General features: G+C 38.8%; 1 protein-coding gene across 7 annotated transcripts in view; it reads left to right on the plus strand.

Annotated features, from left to right (window-relative positions):
* The window catches only part of LOC145983893 (uncharacterized), a 159,310-nt gene that overhangs the window by 71,765 nt on the left and 69,084 nt on the right, over positions 1 to 18,461 (plus strand). For all 7 annotated transcript variants that reach the window (XR_014441271.1, XR_014441272.1, XM_083116992.1 and 4 more), the window contains exons 3-4: positions 13,932 to 14,069; positions 16,650 to 16,797. Coding sequence is in view for 5 of the 7 variants with exons in the window: in XM_083116992.1 (XP_082973118.1) it covers positions 13,932 to 14,069; positions 16,650 to 16,797 (286 nt within the window). In the remaining 2 variants the exon portion in view is untranslated. The remainder of the gene's footprint in view (positions 1 to 13,931; positions 14,070 to 16,649; positions 16,798 to 18,461) is intronic.

An 18,461-nucleotide genomic window follows, 5' to 3' on the forward strand; every position in this document is an offset into this window, starting at 1 on the left:
TGATAAGCACCAAATTGTCTAATTTTATAGTGAATGACACTAAGGGCATTGGATATCTTATAAAAATTATTAATACTCTACCACCTAAATTTTGGAATATCTCTGAGGGTCGGGGGCTGGTTAATGACATCATAAACAAGCTGCCATTTGAACTACACATTCCAGGCTATCAGTATTGTGGTCCCGGTACAAAATTGGACCATAGATTAAACAGAGGTGATCCTGGTGTTAATCCCCTAGATGCTGCTTGCAGAGACCATGACATAGCATACAACACACATTCTGATCTTGACAAGAGACATGTTGCAGACAAGAAATTAGAAGAGGCTGCATTTGGTAGATTTGTAAGCAAAGATGCTTCTTTGAGTGAGAGAATAGCAGCATTGGGGACCACCATAGCTATGAACACCAAACAAAAACTGGGGTGGGGGTTGTGAATATATATATAATAAACCTAGGATGAAGGCCAAGGGTGTTATGTATCAGATACCTTATGCAGGTCTTAAATCTCTTAAAACTATTGATAGCCTTTTAACCAAAAAGCAGCGCAAGAAAAAAAGCTCTTGTCTTGCCAAGGGCCATGGTATGAAATTATTACTTAGCACCCCCCAATTAAAAAAATTACAGCAATCTAGAAAGAAATTGCATACAGGTGGCTTTATATTTACTATCCCGGCCATCTTAGCAGCACTTGGGGCTGTGGGGAGCTTGGCTGGGGTATCAGCTGCCATAGCAAAAACAGTAATAGATGCCAAGAAGAGTAAGGCAGAATTAGATGAATTGAAGCGCCATAATCTGGCCATGGAGAAACAAGGCAAAGGTGTTAAGAGAGCCATGAATAAGTTTAAAAAAAAACAAGAGCCGCTTACAAACCAAGATATTGAAGCTTTAATCAAGCCACTGGGCATCAAAAATTTTAGAGGTGTGTACATGTCTGATTCTTTACCAGAACAACCACTCAACAAAGAGTGTGGCATAGTTAATTTGGATAAGTACAAAAATCAGGGCACTCACTGGATCTGTTATCTTAAATATTTAAAAGATGAGGCATTTGTGTTTGATTCATTTGGAGGTGTTCCACCTGAAAATTTAATAAAATATCTAAAATCAACTAATCTTTATTACAATAATGCCCGTGTTCAAAATTTCAAAGATGTTAATTGTGGACATCTGTGTTTATCTGTTCTTAGATATTCATTCATTCATTGTTTTCTGCCTAATTGGCAGGTTTTTCACTGCAATCTCCAGCTTTCCCTGTTCTCTGCCTTATGCTTCGTAATAGCATACGACCCAGTTAATTTAATATCATCCATAAGCTGATATCTCTTTCTTCCACGGACTTTTCTTCCTTCAACCATTCCCTCTAAGGCATCTCTTAGCAGGCAGTTTCTTCTTAGACAGTGCCCTAACCAGTTTCTTTTCCTCTTCTTGATGGTCTCCAGTATAGATCTTTTTTCACCAACTCTTTTCAGTACGGCTTCGTTTCTTACTTTGTCCGTCCATTTTACACGCTCCATTTTTCGCCATGTCCACATTTCAAAACCTTCGAGTCGTTTCTCTTCATTTCTTCTCAACGTCCAGGTTTCTGCACCATATAGTGCTACACTCCACACAAAACATTTCACTAATCTCTTCCTTAGACCTATGTCCATGGGTCCACAAAAAACATTTTTTCTTCTATTGAAAGCTTCTTTTGCTATTGCGATTCTCATTTTCACTTCTTGGTTGCAGCTCATGTCACTGCTTATAGTGCATCCGAGGTACTTGAAGCTATCCACTTGCTGGATTCTTTCACTGTTTGCTCTCACATTAATATTCCTTGGTTTCCGTCCTATAACCATTGCCTTTGTCTTCTTTACATTAATCTTCATCCCATACTGCTCACAGCTGCTGTTTAACTCTTCTAACATACTATTTATGGTTATTTCATCCTCAGCGAATAATGCCATGTCATCAGCAAATCTTATGCAGTTTATTCTTCTTCCTCCTAATTTGACACCTCCTGTGCCCTGGAAACAAGTTTTCACTATATCTTCTAAATAAATATTAAACAAAGTAGGCGATAGGCAGCATCCTTGTCGTACTCCTCTTCCAATTTCACAGCCTTCTGTCATTTCGTCTCCTGTTCTCACTTTAACTCGTTGATTCATGTATAAGTTGCTTAGAAGTCTTCTCTCTTTCCAATCTACACCAATTTTCTTCAGAATTTCTAAAAGTTTAACCCAATTCACTCTATCAAAGGCTTTCTCCAGGTCTACAAATACTACAAACACCTCCTTTCCTTTCTCTAAATATCTTTCCCCAATGGTCCTCAGTAAACCAATTGCATATATATGTCTCAAATAAATAAACCATCAATTGAAAATTTTCAAAAAGCCCTGTGGTATCTGAAACATCATGGGGGTATTCCATCTCACCAGCCAAAATTCAATATTGAAACTCAGATTACATGATGATATAGTGTATCCCAAAACAATAGCTCTCAGAGCATTTTATGGCATGTACTTGATCCCTAATATTACACACCACAACAACACAATTGCAGTTGGTGATCAAAAAATTGTCATCACTCCAGGGCAGTATAATCTGTCTACTCTAAATGCTCAGTTACCCAGAGGTATAGTATTAACTCAAAATTCTGTCACTCACAGAGTAGAGATTGTATCTGCTACAGAAACAGTGGATCTGGGTACTATAGGAGAGCTGTTAGGCTTTGAGAACAATACAAAACTTGAACCAGGCATCAAACACACTGCTATTAAAATACCTAAATTCTTAGCCATAGAGAGACTGAATATTCACTGTAATGTGGCCGAGGGTATGATCACCAAATCAAATGGCATAGGCACTCACAAACAAACTGGCATCATTGCAACATTCAAACCTAACTCTGAATTTATGGAGCCCATCATCTACACTCCATCCCCAACATTATATTTTCCTGTGTGCCATAATAGAATAGATTACATTGAGTTGATGGTCACTAATGAAAAAGAAGAATTAGTTGATTTTGCTGGAGCCACAACAACTGCTATCATAGAGATTAATATTTAAATAAAAATACATACAAAAAAAAAATGGAAAATATTGAGAGTTATGAGCTACAATCATTCCCCCCAAACAGGAGGACCTTTGCAAATTTAAATCAACCCAACACAGAGATTGAGGTTGATCTTGATGTAGGGGATGGCTTTATACACCCCCACAGAGCAGATCTATACATCAAATTTGATGTTGTAAAGCTGGATGGTACAGATTATCCGGCAAATTCAAATATAAGATTGGTAGACAATTTTGTGCCACATCTGTTCTCTGAAATTGAGATCAGAAAACATGGTGTTGTTATAAACAGAGTGGATTACCCCGGCATTACCTTTACAGCTTTGGCCACACTAAAATTATCCAAAACCAAGGCTTCTTACTACAAAATAGGTGGATTTGAGGCAAAAAAGGTAAAAAAAGGTAAAGTGTTCCCCTGTGCATAGCACCACGCCATGAAGGCGTATAGGGGGTGTGGGGGTAACGCCACACACTTTCTTGATCCGGTCGTGAGTGGGGTGATGTGATCAGCATCACGCCCCCTGACCGCCTTTACCCCCCAGGGTTTCCCCCAGGTACCCATGTTATTCGACGCTGGGTGGGCGCCGGGGCCGCTTCCACCGTTAGAAAAGTTCCCGGATTTGAACCGGCTGGGGATCGAACCCGGGACCTTGAGCATGGTAGTCAGACGCGTTACCGACTGAGCCACCGCGGCCACTTGAGGCTGGTGATAAAATTATATCTAAAAGCCACACAGTGCTGTTTCCGATGCGCCTGTTGCCAGGATTCTTCTCAGATTACAAAGATATTATGTGGAAGGGTGGTTTAAGAATTACATTTAGAAGAGCTGCCAATGATAATAATGCTTTGATGAGGTACAGTACATTAAACTCTACAGGGGAAGCTCTGCCTAACACCCTACCTGATGAGGGCAAATGTCTTATTCAGACTATGGAGCTAAGAATCCCGGTTGTTGAATATGAAGCCAGTTATGCTCTTAAATACAAAGCAGATATCCTAAAAAATCCACAGGTACCTTTACAATTTTATACATATCAATGTGTACAGAAGCCTGCCACTGGTACCTATTATGAGTTTGATGCTACAAATTCATTCTCCAGTATACAATATGACATGCCAGATTTTGTGGTGGTACTGTTTCAGACTGGAAGAAACAATAATCAGGAAAAAAATTTAAGTAAATTTGATAGCTGCAACATCAAGAACATACCAGGTGTATAAGCTTAAATCTGCTGTTTGCTCATAGATGGCGTTAGTGAGCGTATGAAGCTACCATGAGCACGCCATACCTGGTGTTTTTATGAGTTGGACATCTGCCAACACAAATCAGTGCACATCGTTAGCAGGTGCAGACAACAACAGACAGTGTTCCTGTGGTAAGCATGTCTAGTTCTGTGCCAGAAAAAGAGCATATGCGGGAAGCTCTGCTTTTCTGCTTCCATTTGAAGAAATCGGCTGTCGAATCGCATCGAATGCTTGTGGAGGCCTATGGTGACAGTGCTGTATCGGAAACAACGTGCAGGGATTGGTTTCGTCGGTTCAAAGACGGCAATTTTGACCTGAGCGACAAGAAGCGTGAAAATCGGCCCAGGAAGGTTGAGGACCATCAATTGCAGGCTCTTTTGGACGAGGACGATACCCAAACGCAAAAGATGCTTGCCGAGCAATTGGGTGTTACTCAAGCAGCCATTTCCATGCGTCTACGTGCCATGGGAAAGGTTCAAAAGATCGGAAAATGGGTGCCGCATGAATTGACCGATCGGCAGCTGGAGAGACGGCAAAACACATGCGAAATCTTGCTTGCCAGACAAAAAAGAAAGTCTTTCCTGCATCGGATTGTGACTGGTGATGAAAAGTGGATATATTTCGAGAATCCTAAACGCAAGAAATCGTGGGTTGATCCCGGCCAACCATCAACATCTTCCTCGAGACCAAATCGCTTCGGCCGGAAGACGATGCTGTGTGTTTGGTGGGATCAACAGGGCATCGTCTACTTTGAGCTGTTGAAACCTGGTGAAACTGTCACTGCCCACCGCTACCACCAACAACTGATCAAATTGCACCGTGCTCTGTGTGACAAAAGACCGGATTATCAAGAAAGACATGACAAGCTGATTTTCCTCCACGACAACGCCCCATCACACACGTCAAGACTGGTCCAAAACTACTTGGAGACACGCAACTGGGAGGTGCTACCCCATCCCGCCTATTCACCAGACCTGGTCCCTTCCGACTACCATCTGTTTTCGTCGATGGGCCACGCCCTCGCTGAGCAGCACTTCGATTCGTATGCAGACGTCCGAAAATGGCTTGATGAGTGGTTTGCCTCGAAAGAGAAGGACTTTTTTTGGCGTGGTATCCACAAATTGCCCGAGAGATGGGCAAAATGTGTAGCTCGCGAGGGCAAGTACTTTGAATAAATTTCTTGTTGCTTTCTATGAACAAACCATGTGTTTTTCTGACTACAAAACAGCAGATTTAAGCTTATACACCTGGTATATCTTAAAAATGGCAGAAATTAGGTATTCCCTAGAGAAAATTATAATTTAGACATGTCCAAGGATGATTTTCTTAAATTATATGAGGCATTTACAGCATACAAAAGGGTCACTACTGGCAATACTGACATGTATTACTCACCAGATGAATTCAAAGCACAGAGACCCATGTTTGTCATCAACACCTCAAAAAGGAAACAAGTTGTGGTTAATGACAGGACAAACATTAAAATTATCTGTGAATTCCACGATACACTCCCTAATGACACTATATGTAGTGTTATTCTTATAGGTGAAAAATCATATGTTTATGATGTAAGAAATGAGAGAGTCGCAGAGCAATTCTAGAAGGCCTCTGCATATTACATTGTCTTAGTATTAGATATATGAGTTGAGGCTGGTGTCCAATTAAAATATTGAGCATATTCCAGGTAACAAGTATTTAAGCATATCGTATCAATCCCTAAGATTGTATGTTTATTTTATTAAGTCTCTCTGAACGCTTCATGTTGACCAGGGCATTCACTTGTTTTTCTCAGCTGTCTCAAGCCTCTTAGGCATGTTTACAATGCATTGTGTTGTGCCATGCAAACCTCCTGAGCATTCAGGAAACAGGTAACACTTCTGGGTTTGGTGTCAGCGGTTTGCATGGTAGCAATTATAATAAACACGATTCGGCATCGAGGAAGAGCTCGATGGCCAGGGAATATAGAGGTGAGACAAGCTGGGAAGGGACTGGACTTTGGGAATTGAGTTGGTAGAGAGAGGAGGTCAGCAAGACAGGAGGTCGATAGTGGAAGCACGCTGTGGTCAACACTTAGAGAGAAGCTTACAGAGGACTTCGCTATTTTCGATTCAGCTCAGAGACTTCAGTTAGACAGGTAATTATCCTACACCCAGCCATGATACAGGTTCAACGGTTCACAAAATCCAACGAGTTGCCATTGTCTTTTCAGTAGTTTAATTCCTTTGTGTAATTTGTACCTTTCGCATGCCAAGCAATAACTCGTCATGTCAATGACGAGTGGTCTCATCAAGAGGATGAATGATGAGTAGTTTACATCACCCCATCAATTAACTGGTTCAGATCCCTTCATTCTATAGAATGACACGATATATTATATTATATTATTGTGTAAGCAAAAGCTCATATGAGCATTTTTTGGCTTAGTTTTAAGTGTAGCTATAATAATATCAAGAGGGGCATATTTTTGACAAGTTTATGGACAACAAACTGAGAGATTCAGCCTTTGCACACTTGGCCAAATCTGTCTGAGGGGGGTTCTTCATTTGTACACTAGGGCTCAAAATTCTTTAGATTTAAATATGTACACACATGGCCGATTGGGGCATATGCCCCTCTTGACATTGTTTTAAGTATAGCCAAATCGGGCTGTTTAATCATATGAGCTCTTCATTTGTACACTGTATGATTCTTCATTTGTACACTAGGGCTCAAAATTCTTTAGATTTAAATATGTGCACACTTGGCCGATTGGGTCATATGGGCATCTTGGCATAGTTTTAAGTGTAGCCAAATCGGGCATATGAGCTCTTCATTTGTATGATTTTGTGCTAATAATAGTATCAATACTACTACTCGTCTGGGGTGTAAGTTTGTATTTCGGGGCTGTAAGTGTAAATTTAGAGCCAAAATGACCATAAATTGGGCCTTTGTTAAACATTTTAGGGAGGTTGTTAAGGAAATGAGGGGTGTTGTCAGGCTTGTGTTAAGAGAGTGTGGATAAATCGCTGATTCCAGTTATATATCTGTAAGATTGCCATAATTAGGATCCCACTTGAAAGTTTATCTAGTCCTGATTAGCCTCTGTGTATAAAGCAAACTGTAATAACCAGGGAACGGATTTATATAGTAAAAATCTGCTAAATATGTAAATAAATATGGAGTTAAAATATGAACTTAAATTTGGGACTTATCTTCCAACTTTGCCAAAATAACATTTTGTAACAACCAGGAGCCGATGCTTGAACCCTCATTCTCCATTGTTGACAATAATTGTAAATAAACAGGAATTTCAAGTGTGACAGAAAACTTGTAATTAATGCAATTCGAGGGTACAAAAATGGCCGTAAACTTTCGTTTGTTTAATCTCTCTTCGAATTTTGTCTATTATTTGCAAGAAATTCACCCAACTCTTTCGGTCTCAGGGGAACATGTAGTTATTGTGATGTGTGAGTGGGTGAGTTTCTGTTTCACCGGCAGCAAAAACCTTTCAGAAGTGACTCACTTGGTTTGTAATTCGACTAGTTAAATACGTTGACTCAGAGATAGGCATTTGAGATAGCTTGCTCATCATGCTGTTTAGTGATACAGACAGTGTAAATGTTTTTGTGCAAGTTAAAACACGAATGATCATGCCATTCCTGGAAGGGCACTGCTTTGCATCAAATCAATAAACAATTTTGTTTAAAAAACTGTTTCCTCAGCAGCGTCTGTCACACAGCAACAAATACAAAAAAAAAAATATATATATATATATAACCACCATGTAAGGTAATGTAATGGTTTGATTCACTCTTTGTTCCTTGATAGTAGAGTTGAAAAAAGCCGGCTTTTTTAATGGACGGTTTTTTCAATAAAAAGCAGGCTTTTTTGGGGGAAAAACAAATTTTTGCTTTTTACCCATTACAGTCAACCTATTTCATTTGAAGTTACTGTTATGAGTTGATGTTGAGTTGACGTTTGTGTTGATGTCATAAAATATGAAACAAATGTTAATATCAAAATAATTGATGTTTCGGGACAATGAAAAATCTTTACTGATTACAACACATGGCTTCCTCGATGGTGCAGTGGTAGCGTCCTCGTCTTGTAATCAAGGGGTCCTGGGTTCGATGCTCGGTGGAGGTACATAAACTGTAGGTCCCATCCCGATTAGCCTTACTGTGCATAAAGTGGACTTAAAACACCAAATCAATCCAATCCAATGTTCACAACAGATATGCAGAAGTATACGTATTATGTGAATGTGTATATATGTCCTGTTTAACGGAGCATTTAGACCAAAGCGACACATGACTTAGAAACCAAGCTTAGAAGTAAATGCATCATGTAGTCTCTTGTTTGTGCATGTGGGGTGGATGCTTGCTTAGACTGAAGGGGCTCGTAACTTCAACGTGACACCCTTCACTGTCATGTGCTGTTTCGGTCTGAATGATCTCTATACTTAATAAGATAGTTAGCTACTTCATCCATAGGCATAGCTAGAACTTTATATTTGGGTGTGCACAAAGAAAAAAAAATGAGGTCTTGTACCTTTTAAATAGCATATTTTGCAATAAAATCACTTGGCTATTTAACTGCACTGATGTTTGTAAAGGAATATAAATTCACTAAATGACAGTGTTGAAAATTTCTGTATGTAGTAGAAAAAAATCAAATTGCATAGAAATTACACCCACACAAAATGTTCATAAATGTTACAAACAAAGACATCAAAATACACGTCATCTATAACAAAAGACGTCTGTCAAAAGGTACAATGTTCTTAAACTCATCAATAACTTCATTTACATCAATAGGTGAAGCTTTTTCCTGTTCCACAAATAGCAAGAGCAGGGCTTCCAATCTATCCTGCTTCTGAGTTGCTCTTAATTTAGTTATAACTTGGGTAAGTTTGGAGAAAGCTCTCTCACACGTGCAGCTTGTGACAGAAATAGAAGAAAAGTGCTGTAGTACAGAGTAGAATGCAGTAAATATCTTCTTTCTCTATTCGTTCTCCAACCACTTAAACCACTCCTGTAGCGTAACAGAAGAACTTCCCTTAGGTACAGAGGATTTTCAGAAGTCTTACTTCTGCTGCCAACTCGTCGCCTGACAATTTGAATATTCTAGCTAAGACTGCTATTACTTCATCCTTTACATTCAAGTCAACCAGATTTCATGGCACTGATGACCCCAACAGTTTCTTGACGAAATCTCTCATCAATACCACAAACAACTGAGTCTAAAAGAGGATAGTAACAAGAAATTCTCATCTCCTCTTCCTTTGTTTCGTACAGATACTGCGAGCTGACTGATTCGTCAAGAGTCTTTGCAATTTTGCACCTCTTCAATGGAGGAATTGAAATCTCCATACTTTCACAGACCTTAATAGCTTCATTGAAGAGTTCCATGAATCGAGATGAATTTCTCATGGATTGCACAGAATTGCGAAGCGATCTGACACTAGATACAGCCGAAAGTAGATTTACATCTGGACTTTCGAGTAGCTTGCTAACCTTCACGATCATTTGTAGCACTGAGGGCCTCCCCCATGGCGCAGTGGTAGCGTCATTGCCTTGTAATCAAGGGGTCCCGGGTTCGATACCCGGTGGAGGCACAAGTGGTTCGGATTCCACTTTAAACTGTAGGTCCAGTCCCGATTAGCCTTACTGTGCATAAAGTGGACTTAAAACAGCAACTCATTTGTAGCACTGGATGCAGCATTGTGAGACAAAAGACGAACTCAAACGATCTGACTTGTTGTTTTAGTCCATTCCCTTCAGCTCTCACATCACCCTGATGACTGTTTTGAGCGATTTCTTCCAAAGCCAAAGTCATCGAAAATTGGGATCATTGAATTCACTCGTATGCACGAAGTCGAGGTGGACACTTAAATGAAATGTGTTATTCAAAACATAATGTAATAAACTATGCTTCAAAATAATATAAAAAGTTTGGTTGTATCCGAAATAGTTTTTATTTTATTTCATTGTAAAATCATATCATTCTTATTGGAAAACCCTATATTTTAAGAAGTGATCTTATTAATGAATATCGAGAATAACACTTAGGTCTTGTAATGCAGCTATAGTATAAAACTTCACATTCATCTCAGTAAAGCTCCAAACACACATTCTCAAAACACATCATTGTGAGCAAAGTGATCAAGAAAATGTTTACATCCATTTATTTGCAGACTTTCAAGAATATTAATTTAATGGAGTGTGAATACTTTGTTAGGAATCCTGAGATATTTAGTCTTTTCCAGCTTCTGTTTTGGCACGTTCTCGGTCGAAAACGTGTGGATATCATATCGCTAAATAGTCTCCAAAATTTCATGTCCGATCTCTCTCTCCACTTAAGAAATCCATTGACAATCTAAGATTTAACACTTTATGAAGAGCTTCCTATCTCCCCCTTTAAATTTCTCAGTCCTATCACCAAAACTTGCATGCCAATTTTAGACTTACTGTTGATATCAAAGAGTGGCTATTGCCTCCTCCAAAAAATTAATCTCAATCTCCACACCAGAATTTCCACAACAGTCTAAGACAATAGTAATACACAAGAATTGGATACCCCCCTCAATTTAATGCTAAATCCCCCTCTAACTATTTTACATATATTTTGGAAATTTATATAAATGTTGAATTTTATGTATTTGAAGGGAACTCCTACAAAAAAAATTCGATGACGCAGCCTGCACCATAGTCCCCCTGGATAGTTGTAGTTCACCTATTTTTTTTTCCTTCATCATTGCCCTAGTGGCACTGTGTCCACTGCTCTCTCTCCCTGGCGGCGACATTTCCACAGTGATTGCGCATGAAAAAAATTAGTTAAGAGGCAGAGGTTGCGGGAATATTTTTTATATTCTCTTTGAAGAGCCGGTCATCTCATGACTCCTTTGATCCACTTGTAATATTATAATAACCCTTCTCCTCAAGTTCATTTCCTGCTTATATTTTGTTGCCTCTTATCTTTCATCTCCCTCTAATCTATTGTCGGTTCCTATCTTTCATCACACACATCCTTATCTTCGTTCGCCCCTGTCTCTCGTCACTCCCATCCTTCGTCATTCCTATTTTTGTTCACCCCTATCTGTCATCGTTCCCTTATCATTCATCCCATCCTATCTTTCGTCATTCTCATCTTTGTTCGCCCCCTGTCTCATGTCAGCTCTTATCTTTTGTCGCCCCCATACTTCGTCATTCTTATTTTTGTTCGCCCCTATCTGTCGTCGCTCCCTTATCATTCGTTGCATTCTTATCATTCGTCGCATCCTATCTTTTGTTATTTTTATCTTTGTTTGCCCCTTATCATTCGTCTTTCCTCATATATTTCGTCACCCCCATTCTTTGTCATTCTTAACTTTGTTCGCCCCCCTGTCTCTCGTCACCCCCTTATCATTCGTCGCATCCCATTTTCGTGTAATCCTATCGTTCCTAATTTTTATCTTTGTTCACCCCCTGTCCCTCCTCGCCCACTTTATCATTTGTCATCTCATATCTTTCTTCGCCCCCATTCTTTGTCGTTCTTATCTTTGTTTGTCCCCTGTTTCTCATCACACCCTTATCATTCATCGTGTCTGTCTTCCGTTGCCCCTATCTTTCATCAATCTATCTTTTTCAGCCCTGTCTCTCATCGTCCCCTTATCATTTGTTGCCTCATCTCTTTTGTTGCCCCCATTCTTCATCATTCATACCTTTGTTCGCCCCCTTATCACTAGTTGTGTCCTATCTTTCATTGCCCCTATCTTTCCTAATTCTTACCTTTGTTTGCTCCCTTTCTTGTCGCCCCCTTATCATTCGTCGCTCCTATCTTTCATCAATCTTATCTTTTTCGTGCCCTGTCTCTCATCCCCTCATATCTTTCACCACCCCCTATGTTCACCCCTCTCCTTCCCTTTTATTCCGCTCTTGTATGTTTCTTGATTGACACTATGTGTGTTATATTTCATTCCAACTGTGTAAATTATTTATCAATACATGGGAAAATAAAAATGGTCTTCGATGGAAGTCACTCACAATTTCCCTTCAAGGGCCTCAGAGCCCCTCCGTCCTTCCCTTAATCTGCCCTTGCATCCCCAACATCCCATAACACTGACACATTTCCTCAAAGGCCGAAATTTTGGTCATTTTGCCGTTAAATGTACCCTTACACCCCTCCCACCAGATAGAAAATTCAGGATAAGTCCCGAGATCTCATCAATAAAAATTACTTGTTTTTAGAAGCATAGGAGGGCAATTACCAGTGCTTCAATACATTACATTAACTAGTATTCTGCAGATATTCATACTAAAGAGTAGAGCAGCACCTGTCATCTCTGGGTGGCAGGTGGCCCTATACAGAAGGTGATTTATGTGATTCTTACCTCACTACCCTTGTCAAGTTTCCTTATACTAGGGACTCCAGACCATGACCTTCGATCTGAAACTTTGTACTAATGGCGTAATGACAGTCCATTTTATGTTTTTTTGAAGCATTTACAACCATACAGATAAAAGGTATAGACATTTCACTGCTCTTTTTTTATACGGAGTCTTGCACCATGGCTGTACGGTTTAAGGCATCAGACTTTTTGCTCCAGCTATAGGACACGCACAGATTCAAGTCTCCTGGGGGAAGCGTAACAACTTTTCTCCTGAGATTTCGACCTGTGTATGGGACCACCCACCACCATGAGGAAATTTGGGAGCTACGAATGAGTAGCATAACTTTGTTAATGGAACTTCACTATATGAAAACTTTGTACAAGCAAGGACAATTGTATATCACATCATACTTTGAATGCCATACTGATCACCAATGCCCATGGAATATGTTGGTGTCGTCTGTGCCATTTGCCAACTGCAAAGGAGCGCGTCAGATGACAGGAGAAGAAATATTAACCTCAAGCTGTTATGAAGCATCTTGGCAGAAAAAGTTTTCATTCAAAAGAAATGGCAAATCTGTAAAATGTTCTGTGCAACTTGGTTAGTCTCAATCACAGGAGATGACAGGATTATGCATCTCTACTGTTAACAGTTACTCAGGGGGCTCCCCGATGGCCTAGTGGTAACGTTGTCACTTTGTAATCAAGGGATCCCGGTTTGAGACCACGTGGATGCACATAATGGTTTGGATCCCACTTCAAGCTTTTATTCCCAGTACCAATTAGTCTATCTGTGCATAAAGTGGACTTAAAACAAGAACTCAGACTCGGACAGTTCTCCAGATGAAATAAAAATATAAACATATTTTGGTCTGAAACTTTTGAAGAAAACTGGACTTGGTGTTGTAAATATAATGGTTGGGCACAAATAGAAAAGCTGAAGTATAGTTAGTTGACAGTTGATTTTCTTGTGATTTGTGTTTTGGCAGTGTAAGGTGCTCAAGGTTACCTGCCCTATACTGAAGTACTAACTGAAGTTCACATTATTTTTACATGCATATTTTTACAAGACAGTTCTTCTGTAGCCATATATGCATTCTGAGGAAGGTTAGTTCAGTACATTATGTTAATGTTATGTGCAGAAATAACCATTTTTGCATAAGTGCACTGCTACCCACCTCTCCCCTATTTCAGATTTCACAATGCAAATATACACTAAGTAATATGTTAAGTTCTTTAGTCACAATACTAAAATACTTTAATACTTGATTAACAGGAGCGGACTCTAACTTTGGACCAGCCGGTGAAGATTGGCCGCTCAGTAGCACGTGCCCGGCCAGCTCCCAACAATGCCATATTTGACTGCAAAGTACTGTCCCGCAACCATGCTTTACTGTGGTATGAAAATGGAAAGGTATGCAAATGGTTGTCTATTGAATATTTACTTTGTATTTTTCATTAGATTAGAGATTGGATCTGGATGACACTCCATACCTCAGTGAGTAAGTGCCAACCTTTGCTTGGTTTATGGAGATTACGTTTGATACGATTATTTTCTGTTGCTTTTAGCCTGCAGGGAAGGGTTAAAGTCAAGTGACACTGGGACAAGAAATGGCCCAGCTGACCTGAATTGGTACAATGACCAGGCCAACATTTTTCCTGGTCATTCGCTAGCGAACTTTTGCATGTATGCAACCCTGATTAACCTGAGCACTAAGTGAATTTAGACTGTGTCACGTTCTATGCCAGTCCCTGGCATTGAAACTAGTGCAAGTGAATTATACTTTTATATCCACAAAAATAATGTGGTTATGTTATGGTCAGAGATTTGTTCATCTCCTGATGCAGTTTTTTTTCTGGTCTACAAATGCCTATATTACTTCTACCATAATATTTGTACATTTCTACTTCCACTGATTACTTTGTTGTCATTTTCTTTATTACTGACTAGCCTAACTAAGAATAAAGTTGGCTTAAAACAAACAAGCCATCTTTTTTTTTTACATTTTAATAATTTGTTAAAATAATAACATGTATTGTTGAACAGATACTGATTTCATTACTAATACTTGGCATTTGTAGCAATTTAAAGATGTTCAGAATAGTTTTAAATTTTATAATTTAAGTATTAAAATCTTCATCTCCATCATATCATTTTGAGTTTTTTTAACTTTTAACCACTGTGTTAAATCTTTAATTACCTACGTTTCAGAGACTGATTCTGCTTTCGTCTTCAGCGAAGTGTGTTATCTAATAAATCATAGTTCAATCCATGGACACATGATGTGTTTGGGGATAGTGTCTATTATGGGGAATAAAAATTTGTTGCCTTGGAGGATTATTCTAAGTGGCCAGGGCTCCACCTCGTCTGCTGGTGGATACACTCCAACCCTGCTTTGGCCAGTCAGGATGCAAACTAGGATCAGTGTAGCAGATGCACTGGGAGAACTGTATGCCCACAACATTCAGGGTCTGACAGTTACACGTAAATGACACTGAAGGGGAATATTACATTTTTTTGGTTGATTGTCAGCACTATCAAACTTCTGACAAGGTGGAATAATCCTCCCTGGCAATTTACATATAAAAACAGGTATTGATGTGACCATCAAACGAGATGGAGCTTGGGCCACTGACAGTCCCCCTCTGCACTTTCATTTACAACAGGTCTTCATAACCAGCAGACATGGTGGAACATTGGCCACTGAGAATAATCCTCCAAGGCAACAAATTTTTATTCCCCATAATAGACACCATCCCCAAACACATCATGTGTCCATGGACTGAAGTATGATTTATTAGATAACACACTACCCTGAAGACAGAGGCAGAATCAGGCTCTGAAATGTAGGGAATTAAAGATGCAACATGGTTAAAAGTACATAAAACTCATATCATTGTATCAAGAGCTTTGTTTAAGAAATATTCAAAGATTCACATATCAGATGATCAGATCGTTAAAATACCAATTTTATTTATTCACACACAATCTACTTTTGCCACAAAATTTTGGTGCAGAACTCATAAAAAATGCACATATTCCCAGGATATTTTTACTTGATGAAAGTGTTGATTGGCTGATTGTGAACCAACCCTCTTGGGGTACCCAGATTCCATAAAAAAATGTGGGTTCCAAACCACTGTGAAGGTGCTGGAAATTGAACTTGGCATTCTTTGATTACAAGACTGTAACACTTCCAGTATGCTATCAGGAAGGCCCTTGTAGACCTTTGCCTCAAGAGATGAAATTTGTAGAACTTGCATAGCTTTAAACTACGCTCATATAAGGTGATTGTAAGGCAGAATTTTTGGGCCTCCCTGATGATGCAGTGGTAGCATCATCACCTTGTAATCAAGGGGTCCCAGGTTCAATACCTGGTGGAGGCATATAGTAGTTCGGATCCCACTTTAATCTGTAGGTCCAGTCCCAATTAGCCTTTCTGTGCATAAATTGGACTTAAAAGACAACAATTCAATTCAAGTAAGGCAGACTTGAACAGTGAAACTGTTATCCCCCTCATTTGAAATTAATTTGTGGACACACACACACACACACACACATACATACATACATACATACATACATACATACATACATACACACACACACACACACCCTTCCTAATTTTTGGGGAGATTCTCAGTTTCGTCCACTTGTCCAGATTTCCTTCAAAGGTCACTTGAAATGTCATTTTTGGTGGATTCAGCCATTGTAACACAATTTTTTATGATAGAGAATTTTAAAAGGTTCAAAAATTGTTATATTCAGTTTCTTGGACATCAACAATGCCACACACAGTGCTCGGGCAATGTATTGCATTATATGTGTATATAAACTAAACCTTTCAAATTTTTTCCATCTTGCCTTCACAAACTCAGTGAAGGGAAATCTGATTCTTAATGGAAATCCTTAAAGCCATTCTAATATTGCCCATTACTGTATTTTTACATATATCCTTCGATGTGTAACATTTATTATTACCATTTCTTTCAGTTCTATCTGCAAGACACAAAGAGCAGTAATGGTACATTTGTTAATAATCAGAGGCTTAGTAAAGGTTCAGAGGAATCACCTCCTAGAGAAGTGTGCTCAGGGGATATTGTACAATTTGGTGTTGATGTTATGGAAAATTCTCGAAAGGGTAAGTTGTATTTTCAAAAATGCTTTGTTTTCCTCTGTTTCAAAGAGATTAGGGTAGAATTTCTGTGGAGGAAAGGGGTTATTTTAACAATGTAGATTTCAGTAGTGTAATAGAAATAGTTGTAGGGAAATTGTAAATTATGTCATAACTAAAATATTTTGCATTAGTGTGTAACTTTAATACCCCATAATATTAACTAGAACACATCTTTTTCATTGTGCAGATCTAGAGACAAAATTTCACTACAGTTTACTGTGCTAAGACAACAAGCATTTTAGATTATAAGTACATGGTAACATTTGTGAGAAAAGCATTGTTACTTACAAGAGTAAGGAAATAATTATCTTAAATGTGATTATTTTTGATGTGAGTAACATCTATTTGTGAGGGTACATTAGAATTTGAGAGTGTGTCATGAAAAATGTTAAAAGTTTCTGAATACTAAAAACTTGGGATCTATGAATAGTACAGTACACAAACCAAGCTGTGAATCCACTGTTTATACATAGTTTTCAGCTTGACATTCCTAAATTATAAAAGATAGATGTAGATATGTTGCAGATAAAATATGTAAACTGACACAATCTTGCAAAATCTGCAGTCAGATTTTAGCCAACGTTAACAGTTTTCATGTTGTGACCCATAGCTTGGTAATAAACCAATTTCACATGCTGTATGACAAGTTTGAATAACCCACAGTAATGCCAAAAGTACTATTTATTATTCCCCATTCTTGAATTGGTTTTCAGTGGGTAATTGTTATTATTAGTTGTATTGAACTAATTCACTTTTAAGCATCCCCCAAATCAAAATTTATTGCTGCAGCAAAATACATATTCCTCCTGTCTCTATCCTGGCCAAGGCCGATCCATTTTTGACCATTCTTATTGTTTCCTTCAGGTCCATCTTAATATTTTTATTCCATCTTCATCATGGCCTTCCTACAGGTATTAAAAGTTGTATTGGATGTTGTAGACTGAAGAAGAATTGGCTTAATTTCATATATATCTGATAGTAAACATTATATATGACAGTCTGTTCCTTTTATTTTATCATCCTTTGCTACGACAATCAAAAACACAAACTACTTCCAATTATTTATGAATGTCCTAATACATCACAATTCCACAGATAGACTGACATTTGTAAAGTAATTGGCCCAGGATGTGATCATTATATGAGGGCGTACCCAAAAGAAACAGGAATTTGCAAAAAAAAAAAAAAAAAAAAAAAAAAATTGCCGGAATATGCCAAAAAAGATGAGTTTTATTAACTTTGAGTTACAAATACCTTAGTCTCATTTAAAGTATTGTCTATTTGATGCGATGCACTTATCCAAACGGCGTTCCCATTGCTTGAAACATTTTTGGAAGTCCTCAACTGGGATATTGTTCAAGGCCTGGAGTGCATGTTCCTGAACTTCAGCCACATAAGCAAAGCATTTGCCTTTGAGCTTGTTCTTCATGCGTGGGAATAAAAAAAATCACAAGGCGCAACGTCCAGTGAATACAGAGGGTGAGGAACAATGGGCATTTGGTTTTTCGCCAAAAACTGTTGGACACTCACAACAGTGTGGGCTGGGGCATTGTCATGGTGGAGCAACCAGTCACCACGCTTCCACATTTCTGGACGTTTTCGCCATGCATTTTCATGCAATCGCCTCA

This window comes from Lepisma saccharinum, chromosome 2, assembly GCF_977018435.1.
Source record: "Lepisma saccharinum chromosome 2, izLepSacc3.1, whole genome shotgun sequence".
Taxonomy (NCBI): Eukaryota; Metazoa; Arthropoda; class Insecta; order Zygentoma; family Lepismatidae; genus Lepisma; species Lepisma saccharinum.